The 25,972-nt window shown below is 42.5% G+C and overlaps 1 protein-coding gene across 2 annotated transcripts in view; it reads right to left on the bottom strand.

Annotated features, from left to right (window-relative positions):
* Nucleotides 1-506: 506 nt before the first annotated feature.
* Nucleotides 507-25,972, bottom strand: part of sema4c (sema domain, immunoglobulin domain (Ig), transmembrane domain (TM) and short cytoplasmic domain, (semaphorin) 4C) — an 86,674-nt gene continuing 61,208 nt past the window's right edge. For both annotated transcript variants that reach the window (XM_070964296.1, XM_070964297.1), the window contains 13 exons: nt 22,185-22,247; nt 19,402-19,500; nt 18,894-18,990; nt 18,241-18,360; nt 16,486-16,637; nt 14,322-14,497; nt 12,095-12,239; nt 11,304-11,517; nt 8,118-8,233; nt 6,204-6,361; nt 5,571-5,662; nt 2,770-5,321; nt 507-1,774 (listed from right to left, as the gene is read on the bottom strand). In XM_070964296.1, the coding sequence (XP_070820397.1) occupies nt 4,426-5,321; nt 5,571-5,662; nt 6,204-6,361; nt 8,118-8,233; nt 11,304-11,517; nt 12,095-12,239; nt 14,322-14,497; nt 16,486-16,637; nt 18,241-18,360; nt 18,894-18,990; nt 19,402-19,500; nt 22,185-22,247 (2,328 nt within the window). In that variant the 3' untranslated portion in view covers nt 507-1,774; nt 2,770-4,425. The remainder of the gene's footprint in view (nt 1,775-2,769; nt 5,322-5,570; nt 5,663-6,203; nt 6,362-8,117; nt 8,234-11,303; nt 11,518-12,094; nt 12,240-14,321; nt 14,498-16,485; nt 16,638-18,240; nt 18,361-18,893; nt 18,991-19,401; nt 19,501-22,184; nt 22,248-25,972) is intronic.

Genomic DNA, 25,972 nt, shown 5'->3' with positions numbered 1-25,972 from the left:
TAGGTCTCTAATATAAACACAATGGCTTAAATCACTTAAAATATAGAAACACTTTCTAATATTTTTCCACGATGCAAATATGTCCTAAATATGTGTTAAAGGAGTGTTTTTGTGTTGCATTTTCATACAGTTTTGGGACTCACAAAAGACATTTAAAACAGGTCAAAACTGAAGTAGCAGAGGTTGATATATCCTGACTTTTAGGTTTTTGATGAGTGAGGCTCCAAAAACAAAGGATCCTACATTTCCCATAATGCAACCAAATATCTTCTTCGACCCTCTGTGCCTTGGCAAAATCCCACTCTATGCCCCTCGTTAGTCATAGAGCCTTTCCTTTATTGATTTGTAGTCTCCAAGCCCAGGCTCAGATAACTCTGGTGACATCACTATGACATCATCAGGGTTATTTTCTCTGTTACACAGGCTGAGTATTATTTCCTGTGTCTTGGAAACTTACCTTTATGTGTACAATTTGACTTTTTTAACAAACAAGCTCCCACATCAAGTATATCTCTATTTTTATTTGTGTATATATACACATATAAAAAATAAGGACATATGTACAATGATAATAAATATCAACATGTTTGTACAAGTGAAATAAGTTACTTAACATATTTTAAAAACAAACAAAAGATCAATAACAGACAAGCAAAACTGGGGCCAAATAAACTGGAGTGATAGTAGACTAATACAATTAATAATGCGAAAAACAGCAGAACTTAAAGCCTCGTGTGAGAGAAAATATTATGAGCAGTGAAATGTGTAGGAACTGAAGAAATGCATATAAAGTACATTAGACATGCATTTTTTTTTTTCAAGCTTGAGACCTGTATTCCTTTATCTTTTCAGTTTTGCAACATGTTATATTAAAACAAAAGCCCAGTTGTAAAAAATAATGGTATTAAGAAATAGATTGAGACATAACCAAGTACCAGTGTAAAGAGCAAATATGTTGTCGCAACTGCCTCAGGGAGATTAATAACATAAAGTGGCCACACTCTGTCACGGATCTGCTTTGAATCAACAGATGCTTATTTGGTTCTTATTGGCTGACAAATTAAATAATGGTTAAGGTTTGGGGCATTATTCAGCCTTTCATTCAGTGAAGGGAAAAAGAACCGGGTCGAGAATATCAGTACTGACATGTAAACAGGAAGCAAACAGGAAATCCATCAGCCTCAAGCCATTTTTGCATTTTGCTTGAGGGAAAGTTTAGCTGCAGATAAAATATGCAGAAAGGTTGCAGACATCAGCTCAGTGTAGCAAAGTGGACGGACTGCTGAGACTTAAATATTGATCTGGATTCAAATAAAATTAATTTAAGAATTTCAACAAGAACAAAAGCAACTGCAGTCTACTTTGGCTTATCCAAAAGGTGAAGAGGCACAGAAAAAGTAAACGTGTTGAAACACAGCCATGAATTCCTGTACAACCCTTGAACCACAAAATTCAACATGTTTTGTATTTTTTTTCCAAAGACAGCATTAGTGTTCCACAATATTAGTGTCTGTAAAAGTCCAAAAATGACTGATCAAAATGATGCACTTGTACAAGGATGATCATATCAAAGATGTACAGTCAACTTGCAGAGGATCATGCAACACTAGGATGGAGTGCTGATGGCTGAGTACCTCTTCAATCTTGGGATCATTTTGATATTCTACATCTCTCTGTACACAGTGAGGCAAAAACAAGGTATTTTTGTCCTTCCATTCCTTCTCGGTGTGCTGCTCTGGTCCCGACAGACAAGTCCCAAAAACAAAGGGCACCCCTGATAGACAAAGCACAGAAAGAGGACAGAATAATGCAAAGTTAGTAACAGCAAACATATGTAGTGTTCACTGTTTAAAGTTTCCTTGAAATTAGATCAGAAAGTAGGTTAGATTTTTTAGGACGTTATTACATCACCATGGAACACATCACATTTTCCACTAAGAGCCTTTTGGCGAATAAGATAATTTAGTCTGGTACTAACATTGAATTATACCGTACTGAATCACTGTATGTGACCAACGTAGAATAAATAATGTATACAGGTATATGAGAATCTGCAGCAACTGTAAAAATAATATCTAGTTATATATGCATCAGTTTTGAGTTGACGATTGGTCTGAAAAGGTCCTGTATGTTGTCTGAATCTTGCAAGAACATGGTTATTAAACAGATGTGACAAAAATCTTACTCAGGTGAACTGATTTTGATCTTGTCAGATTGAAACGCTTTTTCTTTAATAAAATGTTTTAGTTGCAGGCTTTGGGCAGTGTGGGTTCTTTTCTTATCTTTTGCCATTAAAGTAGTTTTTCTGATGCACCTGTCACTGCCCCCACTTCAATAAAAGTGTGCACAAGGACAGCTTTTGATGAGAAGGAGGCGAAGCACATGGTGCAGAACCTATGATGTAACAAGACTGAGTCTTCAGCCCTGTTAGACGCTCTGTGAGGCTGTGCTTAGGCACAGCGGTGCTTTGAATTAAATGCTAACATTTGTACAGATAAAACAAACAAGATATAGCATGTTATTTTTTTCCCTTTACTTTCCCCCACTTTGAGTTTTTAACTGTTTCATGGCTGCAGCTTTCTATTTGAGTGTTATTGGTCTTCTCATCTAATTTCAGCAATAAAATAAGTGTATTTCTTGAAATGTTTAATGATTTCTTCTGATAAGTTGAGTAAAGGGACAGTCAGAAAGCCAAAAATCAAACTGGAAATCATTAAAGGTGAACACTTTTGCCTGAATCTGTTTGAATTTAGTTAAGTTGAACAATACCTTTCATTGGTTCACGGCTGCTTCCCGCCTGGAGCCAGTAGTTTGTCAGCACAGCAGCAATCAGTCTGTCTGTCCAGTCTTCCATCAACACTGTGTGTGGCTTCTTTTTGTGTTGGTGTGTTACAGTGCTCTTCCTCTGTTTAAGTCCACAGTAGCCCCAGGTCAGTCTCTGGGCATCGGTAAGAGGGGGGGGGGGGGGGGGGGGGGGGGGTTCATGGTGTTTCAGTGTGTTTGTGATGCACACTAGTCCTGTAGTCCTGGATGGGTGGCATTAAGAGGACCGTGAATGTGTAAATGTGTGTGCATGGAGGGGTAGTTTCCTTCTTGGCAGTGCAAGTTACCACCCTCACCAAACACTTAAGATATAAAGCACTTATTGAGACATCCACAGCGGTCGCAACAGTGAGGATTCGACTACATTCCCATTGCCTAATGTCTTCACGTCGGCTTCAATTTGGAATTAAGTGTGCAGTTACTGTTCCGATGCTGAAAGTTGAATCCAAATAGCCTTTTCTTTCTAAATAAATGAACAAACGTCCAAAAGGGCTCAAACATAACAGGCATCTGTTACACACTGTGGCTCTAATAAATGTTGTTTGGAGTGCACTTGTCGTATATTGGACGTGAAGGTGCGTTTGAAGGTCACCGTGCAGGGCTGAGCGAGGAACGTAAGCGCTTGCCCTCGCATTGTCATTCATAGAGGGGAGCCATTAGTCACTTGATGACTTTGTGAACACTGCTGTAGTCCGTAAGACATAGAAAAAGAACAACAAGAAATTCAAACCAACCATCACAACAAATTAAAGTGGAAGGGATCAAAGACTTTCTCCGGGGTAAATACAGCATGGGGGAAAAAAATACAAATTGAGCAGAGAAAGTCTTGAGAGATTGTCCTTCATTCAGAAACCCCCTTGCGTCTTTCACTCCAATTCACTTCATTTTCCATTTAATTTCCTCTCTCTTTGTCTCTCGCTCTCTCTCCTCTCCTCTCGGTCCCACGCAGAGCTCCTACTACGGGGACATGATTGTCGTCTTGCTTCGAGATTAATTAGTCTTTTTATACTCCTCTCACACTCTTGGCTCACAAATACAAAAAGGGAAGACACGCTTCCAGTTTTTAAGTGCAGTAAGCTGAAAAAGTCTCAAAGGAACAGAAGGACAGGGAATAAGTTCATTTTTCCAGTCAGCTGTATTCGCCGCTCGTCAACTGGTTTCAGCACTGGGGCTAAAAGCCTCACTTGGTCCACTCAACATAAAAGAAATGTGCCCTTCAGAAAACGCCATTTGTTTAATTTCCATGCTTGAGGTGTTCTCCTCTGCGTTCAGCCTTTTTAAATACACAATTTACACAAGTGGCGATTGCACAGTTGAAGAAGAAAAAGCCACAATCATGACTGCATGTTGCCCAGAACACAATAATAATAGGAGTGCATGTTGGCGAACATGGTGTATGAGTGTGTATATTTAACATGCTGTGTGCTAAAAATGTCTACAGTGAGCCAAACAGGCATTGGCAGAGCGAGAGAGCCAGAGAGAGAGAGAGCATGGGGAACTGACAGCGCGTCACAGAAAGAGAGCAGGCATCCTCAAAAGGAGGGAGGTAGGTTGGTTGTTTTGTTTTTCCAACTCAGGGAATGGAGACGGAGGAGGACAGGCCTAGACGGACGACTCCTCGGGGTTGGCATCAGGCAGCACGCTTCTCTGCTGCAGAGTGCGTCTCAGCTCTTCCTTGAAGGGGCTGGAGTAGTCATTCCCGCTCATGCCCAGGCCTCCGAGCCCACCGCCCCCAGCACCAGCCCCGCTAGCCCGCTCCTCCCCTGCTGTGCTCAGGTTGAGGCGGATGTAGCCGTTGCTACCGGAGCCTCGGATGTTAGTGAGGCTGAGACGGCTGGGGGAGTGGATGGGCTGGCCGGGAATGGCGCTGGGTGACGCCGTGCTGCTAACACTGCTGGGCCCCAGGGCGTGACCGGGAACGATCTTCAGCGAGCCGTCTGAGTAGTAGTAGTTGGCACCCGTCTCCCAGAAACGGTCCTCGTCGCTGGGCATCTTGCTGGGCACAAAGGTGGGTGGCTCCTTAGGCAGGGTGATGGGGTAGACCAGGGTGCTCTCAAGAGGCTTCATGTCAGCTCCTTTGCCCAGTGCCAGCTTCAGCCTCCTGCGAAGGTAAAGAGCTGCCACAAGGAGCAGCAGACATGCCGCTCCAAGGGTGATGACCAGCACCCAGAAGAGTCCCATGCTGCTGTCTGGAGCCCGGGCCTCCATAAAGACCGGAGCGCTGGCTACTACGGCCACCTGGTAGCGCTCTGTCTGAAACTTGACTCCCTGTTCCTCAGAGTAGCAGATATAGCGGCCTGCTTGCATCTGGCCTGCTTCAGGGATGACCAGAGCCTTAAGTGTCCGGTCGAAGCGTGGCCCTCCTGCCTCGGGGTCACCCAGCTGGAGCTCACGGTCATTGAGAACCCAACAGGGTTGAGCTAGGTTGGAGACCAATTGGCAAGGGAGCACCATGTCAGATCCCACCACTACTGTTACGTTCCTCAGACGGGAGTGCTCTGCAGAGGAACAGGAGAAGAGCAGGAGGGAGAGAAGAAAGAAGAGGAGGTTATAGTATCATCCATCATAATTCCAATTCATATTCTACTGCAGTCACTTCTCTACTTAATTCACTATATTCAGCTCAGTCCAAATACATTCACACAGTTCAGCCCCAAGTCCATCCTTTTTTCTTACTATGGACTGGCTCCTGCAGTGACAGTGAATTCCCACAAGGGACCAGCACTGAGGCATGGCCCCACACTCACCAGGGCTGGGGATGGAGACGGGCTTATCGAACTTTGCTTTTCCCCGGCTGAACCTTTCCAGCATGAGGTCCTGTGACAGGGAGGAGGTGGACCTGGAGGGGAAAGGGCAGACAGCAGAGCGGAAGATAAATAATGGTCTCTCACTAGAACTGAGGGACACACAGTACATTAGACTACAATGGATCCAGTGTGTGATCTGTTGTGTAATAATAGGAATACTGAAAATAACCGGAATCTATGTAACACATGAAAACAAATGTAGAGGTTTGCAAGATAATTTCAGCATTTTAGCTACAAATTACCTTTTAATGTCACTAAATAAACAAATATAGTGTATCAGCCTTCTATTATAACACACATATAGTAAATGCTGTGCAGGCCCCCTCTAACCACCAGTCAATTTATTATTTTTGGTTATGTTCGTTTCACGAGGCTGACCAGAGAAATCGCATCAAGTAAAGCAGGAGGATGTTATGCAAGAGCTTCAGGCTGAAAGCCAGAAGACTTTCATTAGTATGGGTGTCAACATTGCATTGGAATCAGCAGCTTCTTTTAAAGTGTCAATTCCAAGCCTTAAAATACCAATATCGGTGTATATAGCATAGTGTGAATGCATAGGTGTAGTCATCTCACCCGCGGTGGAGGTCGATGCGGACGCAGGCCCGACCCTCGCTGTCCCAAGCGCAGTAGGGGTCCCGGGCGAGCAGACAGTCTGGCTGAGACTGATAGCGGCTGCAGTTGGCCAAGGGCAGCTGGAGAACCTCTGAACGAGAGCCGATGTAAACGTACTTCTACAGAGAAACAGAGAGAGAAGAAGAAGAAGAGAGAAAGAGGAAGACAAAGAACAGGTCCAGCCATCAGCCAGAGACAGAAACCAGACGGAGAGGAAAAACAAGAAGGAAGATAAACAGAGGGACAGAGAGAGAGTGACTCAGTTAGGGGTTAGAGGAGATAATGGGATAATCACTCTCAATTACAAAAACATTCACCCCTCCAACCCTCGTCCAATCCAATCTGGGTAGCGTTCTTTACGCAAAAGATGTTATAAAATGTCTAGTGGCGGCTAAGCCAGCATTAACGAGATAAGCAGTTGGCTTTAGGGCTGGGAATGCCCAAAAACTGCATCGATTGGCGGACGTGCCATCGTAGAGCCATGGGGACACGGCCTGCGTCAACACACGGGCTGAGCTGACAGGGCCGGGAGATTGAGAAAACAACAGGGGCAAAGGTTCAATTCCCTGCTGCGGTGAAGGATTGTAATTACTGTTATTGTGAAGAGGATTTTGGATTCATGAGGCAGCACTTGATCTGAAAGGGGGCAGTGTTGATAAAAACATCTGCTGAGTGGCACCGGGCCAGTGGCACCGTGCTGACTGCCTGTCTGCTGTCAATGGATCTATGACTGCAAGTGTCTGGCAAAAAGAGTATTAACAGATCAGCAGAAGACAAAGTCCTGCTCTTATCACTGAATACCAATGCACAAGTGACGCAACAGCAAGGCAAGCTAATGGAACCAAAACTTTACTTTCGAGGGATGTGATCAGATGAAGCACAGAGCCATGCTCGATGTGCAGGCCATGCAGGAGATTACCAAAACAACAAAGAAACTTTGAACAACTTTTCCCCTGAGAGACCATTAAGATTTCTCATCTCTGAAAAAGACAGAAAACAATCCTGCTAGGAGTCCAAGACGACAATATGCACATGGCTAGGCTTTACTATCCTGAGTGGGAGCAGCTGGAAGCTCAAACTCAAATGATCAAAAAAAGAAGAAGAGCTGCTTTCTTCTTATTAAAATCCCTTTTGCCTCAAGCGCTTGCCTTGTACTGAGTCTGGTCTGTTAACATGTTCTCCACACAAATGTATCCAGACTGAGATGAATCAATTGAAATGCCAACACAAGACTTAATACATTTTGAGATGTTCCTTTTTGTCTCGAAAATATTAGACTCTATTTAGAACTAACTGGAAGTGATGTGTCCCACACACACACTGTTCTGACGTCAGAATTGGGGCCGCTGCATCCCACACTTTCTGTAACTTCTGGAACGGAGGCGAGAAAATAAGCAGTAAGCTTGCTTTTTTCTCTTTCAACAGAGATATTGCAGTTCATGGTCTGCATCTCAACTCCTGAGCCACGGGGTGCACTGACAACCAGCTTTTCAACCTGCCTTTGAGGTTCTAACTATTTTGCCTTCTGACCTGGTATGGCAGTCAAAACTGACTGATGTCCTGACATTTTTTGCTAGTTTTTCTCAAAATATGTTGGTTGCATCTGTTCATTAGACATTCCCTGTTAGGTAGAAAACTCCAAAATGCCCCCAATTTGTAATGCAGCCTTTTTGAAAATGTGCGGTCACCAAGCACAGTTCATGCTAACCATGGTGACATCATGAGAAGATATTTTTTCAGACTTGACAAAGCCCCTCCAGAGCCACAGAGAACATTATGCAGCTGCTTTCACATGCGGAGAATGCAATTCCCCGTGCAGTTCCCCTTGAAAACAAATCAAAACAACTCAGAGACATCCCATTCCGCTTTCCTTACCTTGGAGTGGGAGATCGTCAGGCTGTCCACTGGCTGGGCTGTCTCAAACAGCTGGATCTCCTCTATCACGTGCGCCTCGGAGCCCAGACTCACGACCCTTTGCAGCCAGCCCTCCGCTGCAGTGCGCAGGAGAAGGAGAAGGATTCAGCTCAGTCAAACTTTCAGTTCAAGTTCAGTTCAGCGCAATAGACTTCCTTTATCCCCCCCAGAGCAATTTTTCATGGGATGCATAAAAACATAACAGATGGCTTCAGCACTCGACTGAGCCCCGATACAAAATACCCCATAAGCACACACCTTTGACAGCAGACCAGCTGATTTAAATATCATTGATATGATATTAAAAAATATTTACACACACACCTGTGACTGCACACCAGCTCATTTGAATAATAAAGACGTGATATCATAAATTTACCCATACACCTGTGACTGCATATCACTCAATTTAAATATTAATGATCGGTAAACAAACACCTGTGACTGCACAGTATTTTCCTTTAATATTAATGATATACTAACACATTCACGGACACACACCTGTGATGGCATAGAAGTTCATTAAAATATTAATGGTGAGATATTATGATATACAAACACAGTCTTTTGAAGCCAAAAGAACTGATTTAAATATTAAAGCACATGCTGAAAATCACTTGTATGCTGGCGATCACATTCTAGCTGCTGTTCACAGTCTATTGATCACATATGTTAATGTTCGATCAGCTAATGTTGTGCCTCGCAGTGCCTCGACTCGCTGCACAGGCGAAACTAATAACATTAACAATATTTGGGGTGCTCCAGGAAAGTCATGCCAGACAACCAGCCAGCGAATATCAAGGCCCTGGAACTGGAGCATCTAAGAATACAGCCTTCATTAATGTTATTTATTCCATCTGTGCTTTTCCTGTTATGATGTAAAAACATCTGCTGTGAATGAGGTCAGTGAAAGACAGGAAGGAAGTCCTCTCATACATGATAACAACCAAATACAGTGTCATCAGCTTGTCTGCAACTTTCATCAGCTTCAATTTGTGAAACTTTAACGGCGGCTGCACTAAAATTTCATGCAACTCTGCAACTGAGAAAGGCAGAAAATGAAAAAGAAAACAACTTCTCCTGCCAGAATGTACAGCTGCTTGAACGTACAGCGCAGCAAGAAACTATCTAAAGGTGAATTTGAAAGAGTCAAGATGCTGTTTGTGGCCTTTTAAGACCTTGGGTAATGGTAATATTATCAGATGCATTTGAAGACGTTTTCAAGTGGTGTGTGGGGAGCTGATGCTGGAGGAGGAAGAGGAGATCCTGTACTCCTTTCATGTAGGGCATTGTGAATAAGTGCAGATCCCCTGTGATGAAAGGCGTTTCAGGCACAGCTGGTGGGGTGACCTTGATGTGTGTGTGTGTGTATCTATGTATGGAACAGTGTTGTGTGCTGACATGTGCTTTCTTGTGTGGTCCTCTTGATTAAGAGACTGTCACGGATAATATGAGAAGCTAACCTGGTAGCCAACGGGAGACTTGGGAGACGGAAATACATGCACACGCACGCACACACACACACACACACACAGGCGTAGCAAGCAGCAGGCATATCATCACACTCGCCTCTTGCGGCGTCAGGGACCAGTGTCGGCTAATCCCTCAATCCTGTAGCCTGGTTTTTCTGAAAAACAGTCTCGACAAGCTCTCCCTCTCTCTCTTTTCACATCAGCTGTCACTATGCTGCAGCTAATACCTAATCAAGCCCGCAGCCCAATTGGCACTATGAGCGCACGTCTGCCAAGGGCCCTGTTGAGTTTGTGCTGTGAAGCACGACAAGCGGGGATGACTGCACTTGGCTCAGGGAGTGTGAGCGTGTGTATCCGTGTGCGTGTGTGCGTGTGTGTGTGTGTGTGTGTGTGTGTACATATCAATTTGTGAGTGTTACTCATGTGTGTGACCACGTGTGTGTTGGTGTGTCCGTGTGTCCGGGTTGGCCTCCCTGCTTGCCAGCAGAGAAGCCCTGAGCTCGCTGTTGTCACACTGTCAGTTGCCACAGTCACTCTGCCGCTGCAGTGATCTGAATGGTAAGTAGTTGAATCGCTCTCCATTCGTGAGATGGGCTGCATTCAAATTCACATTCCCTGGAATCCACTGTCAGATCTGTGTTATTCAAGATTAAGGCTCTGGGAGGGCCGGCTGACTTCAGATCTATGCCAAAACAGGACACCCGCATATGGGCCCGATGGCAACTGACTGGAGATATTAATTAAGTAGCGCATACGTAGACGTTTCCTTTGATGCATGAAGATGGATCTCAGCATGCAAATCAAGTCCTTAATTGAAACCCAGCTGAAGTCTGGCCAGATGGCATGTTGTTTTGTGCCACCATACCTAATGCCAGTACCTGTCCCTGTCTGCTGCCACGGCCTGTAAGTTCTCATCTCTTCAACAAATACTCGGCTCAACACACACACCGCCACAAACACACACTCGTCCACAGTGGGGGAATGGGGGAATCTGAAGAACGACTGTGTACCTATGATGTACCATGCCACATCAAGAACACCATACTACAGGAGGCAGGCAAAATACCAGAAACACACCATGCTCCGTATAATGTAATCCAACTCAACAACCCCGTTATAAAAATACTAGCTCAGCTCGTAAGGCTTAATTCATGTATGTAGATAGTATGTCATGTTTAAAGCTGGAGAGTGTGGTGTTATTTTGTCCAAAAAAACTTTAGAAAAGGCTTAAAACTTAAGCAGTGAATACAGTTGAACTGAATATGATGGAAGCAGCTGAAATGTCCCTGAGGTTTCAGTTTAAAGGTAAAAGTTAGTCATTTTCAGTTGGTTTTCCTCAGTTGAAGTGTAAGAGAGTAGAGTGATTCCCATTAAAATGTTAAAAATGAAAACAATAGAAAATTCAGTTGGAGGTGAAACACCACAGTGTGTGCCTTGTGACTAGTTGTGTCAGCTGGCACACATGACATCCCATCACATTTGGTTTGAACATGTCATGCAATGCACACTAATGTTAAAATGGGAAAGCTCTGAAAAGAGCAGGAGACTCGAACTGTGATCATTGAAAAACCACGAAATATATGAAAAAGCTGAATTAATGTGATGGAATGCAAATGCTGGTGAGTGGTTTCTAGTTTGAACAATGTAGAAAAAGGAACCCTCATGTAATTTGCACCTGTGCCGATGAAGAGCATGTTGTAGGCTCGCTGGTCCAGGGCGCTAACGCGATCCACTGCCAGCCTCGTGAAGTTGACACCCTTGGTGAGCAGCAGGGGGCGAGCCAGAGCTTTGTCCTCCATCAGCGGGTGCTTCTTGGCAAAGTTGAGCGTGGCGTCAGGCAGCTGCAGAGAGCTGTTGTACCCGTTCTCCCTGTCTGAGTTAGTTATACACTGCAGCACAGACAGAGGACGGAGAGACAGGGGAGGGAAATGGATGGGGAAATGGAGGATGGAAAGCAAAGGAGGAAAGGATGAAGGGAAGAGCGAGAAGGCCAAGAAGGAGAAAGAGGAAGAGGAGGAAACTTCTTAGCTGCAGCTGGCACAGGTTGGCATGGCTAGTTGGCGTTGAGATGGCTGCCCTCCCACTCTCCCTCCCCTTCTCTTCTCCGTCTTTCTTTCACTCTTGCTCTCACCTCCGCCTGCCATCACACCCCTTCCTCTGCTTCCTTTCCTTTCGTCCTGGATCATTACGTTCTTAGCTCTTCGTGTTGTGCCAGCTTTTTCTCTTTTCCATTTCTCTCGCTACAGTACCCCACACCACCCATTTCCCTCCCTCCCTCTTTCATTATCCCTCCTTTGCCCACTCATCTCTCCTTTTGTGATGCATTAGCTGAGAAAAAACAGGTGCACAAGACCTTTAAATTTTGGAATACCACTCTTTACTTGCTTCCTGAAGTTGTCTGGACATATCTGCATTTACCAAACATCATACATCATATGTGCCAGCACAGGGCTTCCAGTTTCTTACCGATCCGGGCCGCGGGACAGGGACAGCCCCGGTGTAGCGTGCCCACCTTTGGGATGCCTCCCTGTACTCTTTGTAGGATCCTTCAAACACCTTCTTCACATCACTGATCTGGTATTGGCACACTGCTGACACGTCTACGTCTCCCCTGAAACGTGCAAGGCAGTGAATTAGAGATGTAAGGCAGTGAAAAACGAGAGACAATTTGTCATCCACGCCAGACTAACATGCAAGATATAGAGTGGAATATGGGGAAATGTAGCAAAATATACATATCTGTTGCATAAAAGCAAGGAGTATGAACTAAAACTGAACATGTTTACAATAGGCAAACACTGTCAAGGTGAGCTTTTAAATATATAAATTATATTTTCAATAATCACAGTGCAGTAAATATTTACAGTAAATATTAACTCTACAGCCTAAATCGTCCTTTTCTGAGTGAGCTGAAATGATTACGTGTGTTGACACATCTCCACTCTTTCTGTGGCCAAGCAAGCTAAATTGATGTGCATGTTATACACTTCCTTGATAGGCCGGTGAAATCAATCAGTTGGTGCCGTGACTCAAAAAATGCATTTCATTTAATGGTAAGGTCGGGGGTGTGGGATCATCCAACCCAATTTCAGACCCCGAGTGGTACTCAAATTATGTATCGACGCATGACCCAGACACATGAAATCCCACTTGTACTCCTCATCTCACAAATAGATTTGATTTCCATGCCCATTCACGGGAAGGGAATCGTGTTTATTTAGCTCTCAAAACTGAGTTACTGAAATATTGATAAAAGACAAATAGTTAGAAATAAGGAAAAGTTTTTACTTTAACAAATGACAAATAAATTCCAGATTGGCTGCTCAGCAGCATGGCGTGTACTGTGTGTAGCACAGCCTTGCTGCAGTTATCTATTGGAACAGTCATGGAGGTACTAAATTCGGCTTTAAATGCAGGGTGAACTGACGCTGTAAAATCTCTGGCTTTTTAAAGCCATAAACAGCAGAGAAGCGCTTGTGTCCTTTCAGTGAGTGCTCCTCCAGTCTGGAGCAGTATTGTTAATGTGCAGCAGTGTCATGGGTTTATAAGGTGAACGTCAAAAGCAAAGGACAGCACTGATGTCTTAGCGAGTTAAAAAGACAGCCTATTCAGTGAGATTATGGCTTGAACTCTGAGTCATCATTTACATAATGTCCAATTATCTTAATGTTATCTCTATCAAAGCCAGGGGGCTTTAAGGAATCCCCAGCGAGTCACACAGAGAAAAAGGATTGGGCTTTTTCACCAGCTGTAGAAACTCAGAATGAAGAAACAAAGCTTCAAGTTCAAAGCTGGTTCACTTTGCGATATGATATCTTATTGAAGAACACAAAAGACTGACATCAAAGGGCATTACCCGGAGAGGCAGAAAGTCTCCAGCTTTCCTGCCAAAGAAAACCTCCTGCCCTGCTCCTATTTCTTTGTTGATAACTGACTCATTAACACATTACAGCTATGTAGTGGTCCAACACATGCCAATCTTCATGGCACTAGTAATACCACAATCACTTATCAAAACCAATTACAGTTGTCAACACCCTTCCAAACTCCCGATTGTAGTTTCATTATCAAATTTGAAATAAATTTTCTGTATAGCTGCTTCACAAGAAAAAATATTCCTTTTTCAAGCTAAAAACGAAGAGCCCAGAACAGTGGACATCAACACAGTTTGTTTCCCTTGATCGTCTCGCAAATGTTCCCATTTAGGCCTAAAATAACCAATGGTATGATGAATCTCTGCTCACAAGAAGAAATACAATAGTGGAAGGTAGAACAACTTATGAATAATGTAAATAGTCTGATTCAACCAATGCCTCAAACACAGAATGACCATTGACCATCTATTGACTGGCGAGTCAAAAACAACTCAACTGTTTTGAGCAAGTGTCAGTGTTACATGACTGGATCAATTTTTAACCCTATGTTGCTTAGAAGGAAAGAGTCTTCCTGAAAATGTCCTCTCTTCTTGTTTATGTCTGCAGCAGAGGATCTGACTGAATCATTCTGCTCAGCAAATGGGTTCACTGACATGTGAAACATGAACACCGTGTGATATTAAAACACATGTAATGTCTCGGCCTGGCTGCCGACGGCACATGTAGCAATGAATTCCCTTTTATCTGAAGATGTACTGACATTGAGCCGCACCTGCAGCCTCCGTGACACATCTCTGACAGTGCTCGCTCTGACTCACCACTGGGCATGGAAGATGCCGTAGAAGGTGGTTCCCCGCCAGTCCTGGCCCGGCAGCGTGAAGACGGCCCTCAGGTTGTTGAAGGAAACATGGCGCTCGGGGAGGGAGCACTCCAGCCGGGCTTTCTGGAAGGTGGTCCACTTCTTCTGCAGGGTCCTGGTACCACCCAGATCCCCCTGAGAGAGGACATATCAGGTCTTATCAGTGGCTAATATAGCTTGATTATATATCAATTCTTTTGGTCCCCTCCACTCAAAAGCATGTTTTGCTTATTGTTGGATGTTTGAGCATCAGATCAACGTTACAGCAGCTAAATGTCTTGTTGTTCTTCACCTTTAGAGCTTTAACATTGCAGTGTATGTACAGAGATGCCGCGGTGCGGTCGACTCCACTTTTCATCCTGACAGCACTCAGCTCACTTTCTTGCTCTATTATGCTGTGGCTGCTACTTATGTTGCATTTCATTAGCCTCAACTTCACCTTATGGATTCCAAAAATCATCTCTGTACATACACTGCACATATTCTGTATGCACATAATCATCAACTTGTTCCATATGAATTGGCTGAATGAGCTGTTGGCGTGTTGGAAAAGCCTCTTAAGGATCAGTTAACCCTGAAATGTTCAAGGGCACCATTGAAATGCAGGATAAAGATAAAAATATTCAATTATAAAATAAACATTGCATTAAATACATTGATGAATGGTGCCTTTATTGAGTATTCTGTGGCCTCAGAAGAGGCCTGTCTGCCAGACATGTCTCATTTCTATTATCCTCAGTGATTGCAGAGGCTGTAAAAAAGGAATTAAAAATGCAAATGCTCATATTACAGCAGCAAGCTATAGACATTGTGCTTCTGCTGCAATAGAAATATCAGCAGAATGCACCAAATTATTCACTGCTCTAGTACACATCATGTGTGAGCATCTGTTTCTAATTTCATTCAAAGAGCTTTATTGTTCATCCCGGAACAGACATTAAAGGACACTCTCCATAAAACAGTGAATAATATATTGTACACGTAATTACACACATCCCCTCAGTCTGCATGTACTTATTTAGTTTCAGTTTTACTCAGATGATATGGTTGCATGCGCAGCAAGAGCCTAAACCTTTGTTGCATTCACTAAAAGATCACTGAAGTCATACAAAATAAAACAAACTGCAGTGCTAAGTCTCAATGAGTGACTTTCCTCACAAGAAGCATCTCTGGTGTGTGGCCATAATCACTGTGGTACATCAAACTTAATCAGTTATCTTAACGAGGTCATTAATTAAGCAAATGAGTGTATTAATTACCAAACAGCTCTATGTCACTGTAATTGTCTTCACACAACACATTGTTAGTAAACTGGTGCTGAACTGAATTCATTTGCTTTTGTTGTTGTTGTGGGTCAAACTGAAGCACAGGACAGAGTCTTCTCTCTGTGCTTTACACTGGCATTAATATAAACACTGTATTTTAGGCATTGTTTCTTTGCTTTACATTTATTCCACACATCAGATCATGTCCTGAAGTGGAGATATAACACGAAAGATCCACAGACAGTAAAATCAGAGCACTGCTGATATTTTGAGAAACTGTGTCTTAGTTGAAGTGAGCAGCAGTATTTCCTGTGTTAGCTATCTAGAAAACGTTGTGCTCTCAGTTTTGGCAGGTTGTGTCCTTTCCATGAAAACTCAAGTACAAGCAGGGCAAGCGTTGTAGGAACTGACCTGAAAATAAAGTGTCATTCTGTTTGCTGTAAGTATCATCAGGCTATTCCAAGTGTGATTTGTCAGCTTCATGTATATATATATTTACTTTACACATATAGCTGTAAAACAGCTCTACTGGCTGCCTCCTCATATAGGCATCTCCTCAAGCCCCAAACTGTTAAACTGCTGTATCACATTATTAAAAGCTCAGAAACAGCTGACAAAACAGCTGGAGAAAACAGAAAATGGCTGATATCAAGTCAAGCTTGCATGAAACTACAGTATGATTTTACAGTTGTTTTGGGCTTACAACTCTGTCCCTGTGCTCTCTTCAACAGCCTTTGTTTTCCCTTAGTTTTGTGATTAAACTTCCATCCACCGTGCAGAGAGTGAGAATAAGGCCGCTTCAGGAGATTCCTGATTGAACTTGTTCTGGTTGGCTTTGATTATCAGCTGAGCAGTTACCTTGCAGACGCGGGCCACCCTGGCCACAGTGAGCTCAGTGTCACAGTCCAGCTCCAACGCTCGCTCACTGAAGAAGAAGTAGATCTTGTCGTCGTCCCCCTCTTTACTGCCGCTGCTCTCCCTCACCAGGGCTGAACCCACAAAGTCCGGCTCTGGACACACACACACACACACACACACACACACACACACACACACACACACACACACACACACACACACACACACACACACACACGTGCACACACAGACGAGTAGCATCAGACAGTGTATTTACACATGATAGTAAATACATACATCACAACTGAACAAACAGACAGCCTCTGCCTGTGGGTGCATTTGGACTGCATCACACACGCACACACAGCCACACAAGCTTGACACCTCCATCTCATTCTGTGCTGCTCCTTCTCACCTCTCTATTTTCTATCATCACTCTCTTTCGCCTCGCCTCTCCTCCAGTCGCTCCTCACTCTCTCACTGTCTCTCCAGTGCTCCCTATTAGTGGTCCATTTTGTGTTCCTCACTTCCTCCCGTCCTTCCTGTCTTTCTCAGATTCCCTCTCTATACCCGGTCCTCATTAGATTGTGAATGAGATGAGTTTTTTTTTTTTTTTTTTTTTAAATGCAGATATAGACACTGCTGGGAGCTTTAACTGCAACTATTTTTGTGCAAAAGCACTTAAAAATCACAAGGTTACAGTGTTTCGCCCTGACGGACTGTTCATATAAGTGTGAAAGCCTCTGAAGCAGCATTTTAAGCCATCATGGTACACTACAACCCTCCACTGAAAACCCAGTCCAATTAAATGTTTTTAGGTTGGTCAGAAGCTGCTTTAATTAAGGTAAGGCTGGCTTCATTGGTCTGGGTCTAGTTTTTAATAAAAGCTCTATATCAGCATGAATAATAAACAGACACATTGGTCCAAACCTCAGCCTCATCTGTATGTTTCTCCTTCCTCCCCCTCCATTCTCCATTCCCCTCACCTCTCCCTCTATCTTTTCATCGCCAACAACCCTAATGCCTCTTGTTTCATCACCCATTTTCTTGCTGTGACTTCATCCTCTTCTCTCCCCGTCATTTCTCACCTAGTGACTCACTCCTTTCCCCACCTCCTCCAGAAGATAAGGATCCTGTGCTGTAGCCAAGTCCCGTGCTTCATTTCCTGCAATTCATTTCTCGTTTTTCTTCCCTTTTGCATGATTCTGGCTCTAATATTTTTTAATGAAACTCTGTTAAAAAGAGGCCGGTGTTATCAACCTCTACTGTGATTTACTTTATTTGAATACATACTTAATTTGTCAGTGTCGCAGGGTCTTGGAAAAAAATAAAATAAAATCTTGCACCGGAACTGATGCAGAATATTTTGGATTCATTCTAAGACATTAAGTATGGTTGAAGAGATATCAATCAATTTAAATTTTCCTCTGAATATTATTTCAGGATCCAAGTTTACAGTTAGTAGCTTGCTAAATCTCTACCCAACACACTGTAATTGGGCATGGTGTGCATAGAATTCTAGTAACAGGGATGCAGGGATAGAGTGAAATAACATTTAATCTTCTTTTTATTAATATTACTGTACTGTAATACTTGGGCTGATTAGCTAATTGACAACACAATGACAATGCTGTACCTTATTTCCAGACAATCACAAACCCTGGTGATTTGGGGAATTTTTTGACAAGTAACTGGTCAAATACAAACGTGAGTATTGACCAGAATTTCCTTTCTCATGTTCTGTTGTTCACTTACCATTGAGCCAGGCAGGCAAGTATTCGCTCTTCATGCTGTAGTGCTGTTGGCCCAGGTTCCTCAGAATGACTGGCTCTGTACCCAGGAAGTTGTTAAGCGTTGCTGAGTACAGCTCCTTATCTGTACAAAAAAAGTGCAAGCTTAAGTTTAGTTCTGTTTTTCAGCTGCAACTGTACGGGCTCACGACGAGAGAAGGACAGTGGTTCAGCAGGGAGACACAAAGCAGAAGGAGAGAATGGGCGCCTGTAGGTTTGGTGAAGCCGTTCAGACTGAAGTGAAGGCAGCATGCAAAGTTGAATTGGACTTCTGGACTCTCAGTGCAATCGTATGGTTACAAAACAGATTGGAAATGCTGCAGGAGTGCTTTGTGGAGATTTGATGGACATTTAATGCTTCTGTTAGAACACTAAAAACATGGCGCTGCTCACTTCAATATTCACACCGCTGAGAAGCAACAACAAAGCTGACTGTGTGTTTGGTGTTGATATGAACACCAATGGATAATCAAATTTTGGGTTTATAATGATCCTGTAATGATCATTATGCCCATTCACACTCAGCATTTCCAAACTTTATTTTCTTCTCTAAACATACATTTACATGAAACTATGTACAGTATGTACTCACATGAACACACACACACTTTTACTCACCCACTATTAGGCCGGTATGCCCCTTGGCAGGGTCATATGGGCATTTACCCTTCCCATCTTCCAGGGCTGCAGTGTTGAGGGTAAAATAGTCTGCGTTCTGCAAGCACACACACACACACACACACACACACACACACACACACACACACACACACACACACACACACAGACAGTGAGGAACACAGGTGGTCTGTGGTCAGTGTGTATTATGACCTACATGACACAGCTGCAAGCTCTGTCTGTCCATCGCAAAAGCCATAGCTTCGCCCCTCACCATGTTGTCTTATCGCATCAGAGTCACTGCACAGACGTACACTAGCATCCACACATTCAGCTAAACCAGCATGAGATGCTTTTTTCCATTGCATTTATTTTTACTTTGTCACACAGTGGTCTTAGCTTGAGGTCAGATGGACATGTCATGTTGACACCTGCCAGCGCTGGCTTGCATTAACTCAGTATCGAGGGAAGCACACACGTACACACAGACACACACACGCATACGTACCACATAGGTGCATTTAGGCTGGAAGGCGTAGGTGCCGCAGGTGTAGAGGTGCGTGTGGTTGTAGCTCTGCAGGAAACGGATGTAGTTGAAGCACTCAGTCTGTAAAGCAGAGAGGAGGCATTGTTAGAATGCTGCCATTTTTCAGTTTCAGAAATCACTGTTGTGAAGCTCATTCCACCGTCACGTCTTTGACATGTCCTCTGAGATTTAGCTTCACTCTAACGCTTCAATGTGACTTCTTTTAAATCCTCAAATACCTCAATAACCTTGACACTAGATCAAGTTTGCTGATAATATCCTTCTTATTAAAACTGTGTGAAATCAGTTGGCCAGTCAGCGATTGAAAGGATCCTTGAGCTGTGTCATTTTCCTTTTCTTTGTGGGTATTCAAATGGGGAAGCTTGAAAAAACAAAACACTGGCAGCCTACAAGGACTACATTTCACTCTTATTTGTTTTGTGAGGGATGTCAGTCAAATTCAGCACTGTGATACAAGTGTTCAGCATCCTATTGAGGACATCACTTAATAGATGATGTAGTGAGGCAATGATATTATTTAAATAACCTTTAAACTGAACAAAAAAGAGACAGATTGTTTCCATTTAGAGAATATGTGTGTAATTAACAGTATAATATATGCAGTGTTATATGGGAAGAGGCCTTTAATGTCTGCACCGTGATGAACAATAAAGCTCTTTGAATGGAGCTGGAAACAGATGCTCACACATGATGCTTCAGGAATGAATAATTCAGTGCATCCAGTTGATGTTGCCATTGCAGCAGCGAAACAATATCTGTTTCTCACGGCTATAATACGAGCAACGTGATTTCTTCAAAACTCATTTTTACAGCTCTCGCAATCAGTGTGGATAATCAGGAGATCTGTCTGGCAGACGGGCCCCCTGTTACAGTATTACATGTAAAGACTAATCATTAAATATAATGGCGGGCAGTGTAAGCACCATATGGTTATTCTTGCACAGTAAGCCAATTCCTGTATATGTATAACAGGAATAACATATAGTGTGTATATAGTATGCACACACACACACACACACACACACATATATATATGTATATATATATATATATATATATATATATATATATATATATATATATGAATTCACCGCTGTCATAATGACTGGACTAAAGTAGCTGTGCGGAATAATGATTTTGGACTACCATCACATTCTATTTGAAGAAGCACACCACAAACAGTGAAACCATTTTCAGAAGGTGAATTTTGAATACACATTAACTTTTAATAACTGTTTGAAAACACTGCATTATTTAAGCTCCTGTTATACTAATTTCCCAACATGTTTTTCTTTGGAGTCAATTTTAGTTAAAGCAGTATTGCTACTACTGCGCTCCAGAAACTATTTCCCATTCGGTTTTTAACCACATCAAAAGTTAGTGTTGTGCAATGAGAGAAGTTTTAGCTCCATTTCCAAAGGCTATGTGTTTCTATAAAATATTAAGTGAAACTTCTTGCAAATGTACATTATGCATCTTAAGTAGTGAGAAGCTCTCGCTGAGGCTGGAGCCAGCTCCCTATCCGTGTTTCCAAATGCACCAAAACTGACATGTAAGAGCTGGATGATCATAAGCATGGACAATACATGAGTTAATGCTGAATTACAAGGAGTTTCTCCTCTGCCAAATAGCATCAGAAAACATTTGGAAAAAATGGAACATCATTACGAGATTTGTTCGTTGGTGTTTTTTTTAAATCTGATTAAAGAATGCTGCTCTGACTGTGGTGCAGTTGTACATCATAATAAGATTTTCTTCCTGAGATGAGGATGAGAAGATGCGACTCACATGTGTGTCTGCTGAAAATGAAGCAAGATGCTGGCAGCCAGCAGCCATTAGCTTAGCATAAAGACTGGGAGCGGGGGGAACAGCTTGCATGTCACCTCAAAGCTAAAGCTAAAACTTGCTAATTAACATGCCATATGTTGTTTAATTCACACAACCAAGTGTAACAATGACAAGTTTTACAGGGGTTATGTCCTGGACTACTTCTTGGCTGGGCGCTGTCTGGAATCTTATTGTCACTGTGACACTCCAGGAAGTAACCATGCCAAGAAAAACACCACCCACAAAACTACAACTTGATGTTTTCACACTTTGGTGGGCAGAGCCAGGCTAGCTGCTACCTGCTGTTTTCAGTATGCTAAGCTAAGCTAACCAGCTGCTGGCGGAAGCTTCATGCTTAATGTGCTATCGACCTTCTCATCTAACGTTAATTCTTGGCAAAAAAAAAAAAAAAAAAAAAAGCAATTAAGCATATTTCTCAAAATGTAGCTTTATTTAATTCACTGTATATTATAGCTACACTTTATATTGCTTAATGTATGATGAATAATCAGCAAAAACACCATGCATCATTCCTAAGACAGCAGATAAAGAAGTTCCTAAACAATGATGTGGGGTTACACTAATTGTATTGTATTGTATGTACTATTGCTGAAGTGATATAAATCATCAGTGTCAGTCTATCACGTACAAGATTCTTTCTGGAGCTTGAGACAAAACACTCCCAGGATCGAACCACCTTAAAAGTTGCTGATGCTAACCCTGTCTGGGAGATGCATGTCTGCTAATGTAATGACTGGAAGGTTTCCAGTTAGAAACCCGAGAGTGACTTGACAAATTGTAATTGAGCAAAGTGAAGTGAGTAATGCTGCTCTCATAACCTACTGTCTTCAAAAAAATGCTGCCATGGTGCCGCTGAGCATGGCAGGAAGCCCCAACAACTCTGAAATCAATATTACCTGGTTGTTCTTCCCCTTGGCTACACACTCTCTCTTCTTATCCTGCGGAGCCGGCCACTCGATCTGAGGAAAAGAAAGAGACAGGTCTGACGTGGGCAACGCGTCGTTTCCAGAAATGATTACTTTTGGCCCACAAGTGATACATTCCGAAAGCAAGTCTCAATGCATCATTTCTATTCTTTGGCAGAGACCAGGAAACATATTCACACTGTAAATAGATGAGTCCTGTAGATGACATGATTTCATTTCTTTCTAATAGGGTGCATGGTGTGCATGTGCTTTCCTTGTTGCCAGTTTGCTTGACTAGGGCTGTAGACTCTGTACTTTTGGACCACTAGCTGCTGTAACTATGGCAACAACCACAGACTCGTAAAAAGGGCACATTTTACAAGCATATTCTGGAAGTGAAAAATGTTTATGTTCTATAGGTCCATTATAACAGACACATCACGTAGGTACAAAGCGATACTAGTCCACCATTAACTGAAGCATTCCTCCAGATAAAATGGTCCATGGACCCTGCAGGTGGTGCAGAGAGCCAGCTTCAGTCAGTGGTGTCTCTGAGTTGGCTGGGTTAGTGGTAGGTAGAAAGCTGTGAGGTCCTTAAGGCAGCAACATTCCCCAACGATCACACCATTGTTTAAAGGATCAAAGACAGGCTGACTTGTACAAAGTACTACTCCACTGATAAGCTTCTGTCCTCCAAAAGGCACAATTCTGCAGAAACATGTGGGAGGGAAGCCAATAAAAAACGTTCTTCCACTCTGTATGCCCATACTTCCTTTTTGCGGTGACTGTTGCTATTTAGTATTATTTACAGTAGCTGCTTTTTTAATGGCTGTGTGACACATGGCTGAACTTTGCTCCGTGGACAGAGGTCTAAAATATGAACTGTGTTTACTAAGAGGTTTCCACACCATTAGAAATAATTACACTGGTCATTACAGGCGGAGAGCTGCTGCAAATTCAGTATGAAGGTTGGATTTACTTGACTGGATTTTAACCAACAGCAATCAAACAATGGGTTATTGCCATATACTGGGCTGCTAGATAGACTGCACTTTATAGTACTGACTTTTATATCATCATATAGTCTATATACTGTATGTCTTTATTTTTAGCTAAGTTAAAATTCTCTGATTGGTACAATTCATATTAATATAATAATGTTTCACTGGCATGGCACAAGAAAATGATTCATCTCCCCCCTCCCTCCCACTGTCCAAGGAATATCCACAGAATTCCCGTGGTCACTCCACTGATGATTAAGTAATAATGGTTAAGATTTAATAACTAAATTAATTTTTAGGATAGGTGGCTGTGAAAGATTACGTTTATGATCTGTGGTTCTCACCAACGCACTTTAGCTTTTAAAGAATGATAAAATGAAGCATAGCAACAGCAGCAGTTTATTGTTACTTCTAATTTGTTCCCAAGGGGCTCTCATTAGTCGTGAACCACTCTCTATTCTACCATCTAATCCAGGAAGTTCACTCTTCCTCTGCTCCACACAGAATAGATGTTTTAAAAAGAAGACATGTATATACATATCAGGCAGCAGTAAGAGTAGTAGCTCTCATTATTAATGACTAATGACCTGCAGTGACACATCTGCCAAAATACATGTCCTCTAAATCACATTAACACATGGTGATAATAAGCTACAGCTCTCAGACAGATATTTCAACTCTCTTCACATTAGTGTCTCTAGATCCACCGTAGGGTCTCTATGCAGCAATCAGATTGCAGAAAGTAACTTTGGTTCATAAGTATCTCAGTCAGTGAAAAGGTCTCAACCTTTAAAATGAAGTGGAACACTTATTTTGGAAAAACAGTGCTGTTACTCAGCCACTTGGTTTCAGCATTTTAAAAGGTATGTGCCGGTGTTTTATGTTTTATGGCACATGCAAATAATGCAGTCTACATTAGCTTTGGCCATTAGATGATGAATAAAAAAACGACTGTAAATTGAACACCGGTTCTCAACTAACACAAGTGCTGGTTGAAACTGTAATATAATGTACATTGATGGTGCTGAAAACACATTTGTAGAGGAGGAATAGGTGGATGTATGATTGTGATGTGTCATTTGAGCATTTGCAACATTTTGTGCTTTTTAAAATGCTGGAGAAGGTGAAGAGTGCATTACTGTTGCAAATTTAGTCGAAGTTCTATCTGTGTTGTTTCATGGAGAGAACATAACTAAATAATGTAAAAGGAAGCTCTTCAGATACGAATGGGAAGAAGAAGAAAGAAAAAAAGTTAAAATCCAGAGGAGAATATCCCCAGAAAATATTCAGGGAAGCAAGACAGACATGGAAGAAATGAAGAAAGACAGAGAGTAAGACAGCAGCAAAGAAAGGAATGAGTAAAGGACGGAAGGGGGAGGAGGGGTGAGAGAGTGATGGGCAGATGGTGACAGAGGGGACGGACTATTCCCTCATCCTCGTACACTCATTTCTCTGTGTTGGCTCCTTCCCTCTACATTGCACACTGGGGGCTGACAACAGGTGGTCTTATCATTACTGTAAGACTCATAACCCTCACTCAAACAGCTTGTGCCTGTGTTGCCTGTGACAGTGTGTGTGTGTGTGTGTGTGTGTGCGCGTGTGCTTGTATATCTAATAACTGCTCATTACGGCGGTAAATCAGATAACAATCCCCAAACCGCTGCAGGCTGCTCTCTACACATTCATTGGAATGCTGTAATTGTATTGATTGCAATATGGACCAATTATTGAGGGAGCAAAGCAAAACCAGATTAAGTGTCTGAGGCTTTCGCTTCTCTGTTTGTGCATCAGGTCAAGTCAAGGGTATTTATGGGCCTCTTTTAACAAATAGGTTGGCCCAGAGAGCAACGCGCAAAATCAAGATACACAAATTAAAACAAGGACAATAAAAAAAAACATGATTGAATAACTGCACCATAAACTGCAAAGCGCAGGGCCAAAACCTGTGCCAGTGTATATGCAATTGTATGTGTGTGAGAGTGCCTGTGTACTCCCACACATTCACAGTGGTTTGTACTGAGAGAAGTGAAATATTGGAGCCAATAGCCACACATATTACGGTCTTGATGTTTGGCAGCTTACTCACACTATTACAGTTGAAGGCTTTTAGCAACAGATAACATAAATATCTTCCAAATAAAGTAATAACTTAGCAAAATGTCAGAAAACATCTGAACTGAATCCAAAATACATAAAACCTGGTTAAGTAAGAAATCTCTTTTCTGATTAACAAGCAATCATTAAATTATAAGAAATGTATGTTTGTTTATGTGTGACAATAACATTCTGAATATGTTGTTAGCACAGACTCTATAAAACAGTCTCTGTGATGTCACCCATAGGTTTCTGAAGTGCCATTGTGAAGCTCAGTGTCCAAAAATGGGCAAAGAGGTGGAGAGTGGGTGGAGCTGAGGTGGGTTGAAGTCTGCTTGCTGAAATGTAGCAGCTAGCTGTCGCTCAAAGCGTCCATGCCCATAACAATGCACAACTTTACGCTGTGATATAATTAATATGAGCAAGTTACTTTCTGCTGTAAAGTTGGGCATTTTAAAATGGCGGTCTATGGGACTGACTTGCCTTTAGAGCGGGTCACTTCCGTGCTGGTGTCATTTTTCAGCCCCTGAGTTTGTTGCTTGGTTATGACCTCATTTTTGGTGACTTTCATCGCTTACCTCATTTGAAAGATGTCATGTCTGGAGGCTAAAGGGTAATCAGGTAAGTCTAAAACAATACAGACCATCATATGATATTGTGGCTTAAATAATTAAAAATTGGAAA

This window comes from Chaetodon trifascialis, chromosome 6 (assembly GCF_039877785.1).
Source record: "Chaetodon trifascialis isolate fChaTrf1 chromosome 6, fChaTrf1.hap1, whole genome shotgun sequence".
NCBI lineage: Eukaryota > Metazoa > Chordata > Actinopteri > Chaetodontiformes > Chaetodontidae > Chaetodon > Chaetodon trifascialis.
Note: the sequence above shows the minus strand (reverse complement) of the source record. Positions and strands in the feature narration are given on the sequence as shown.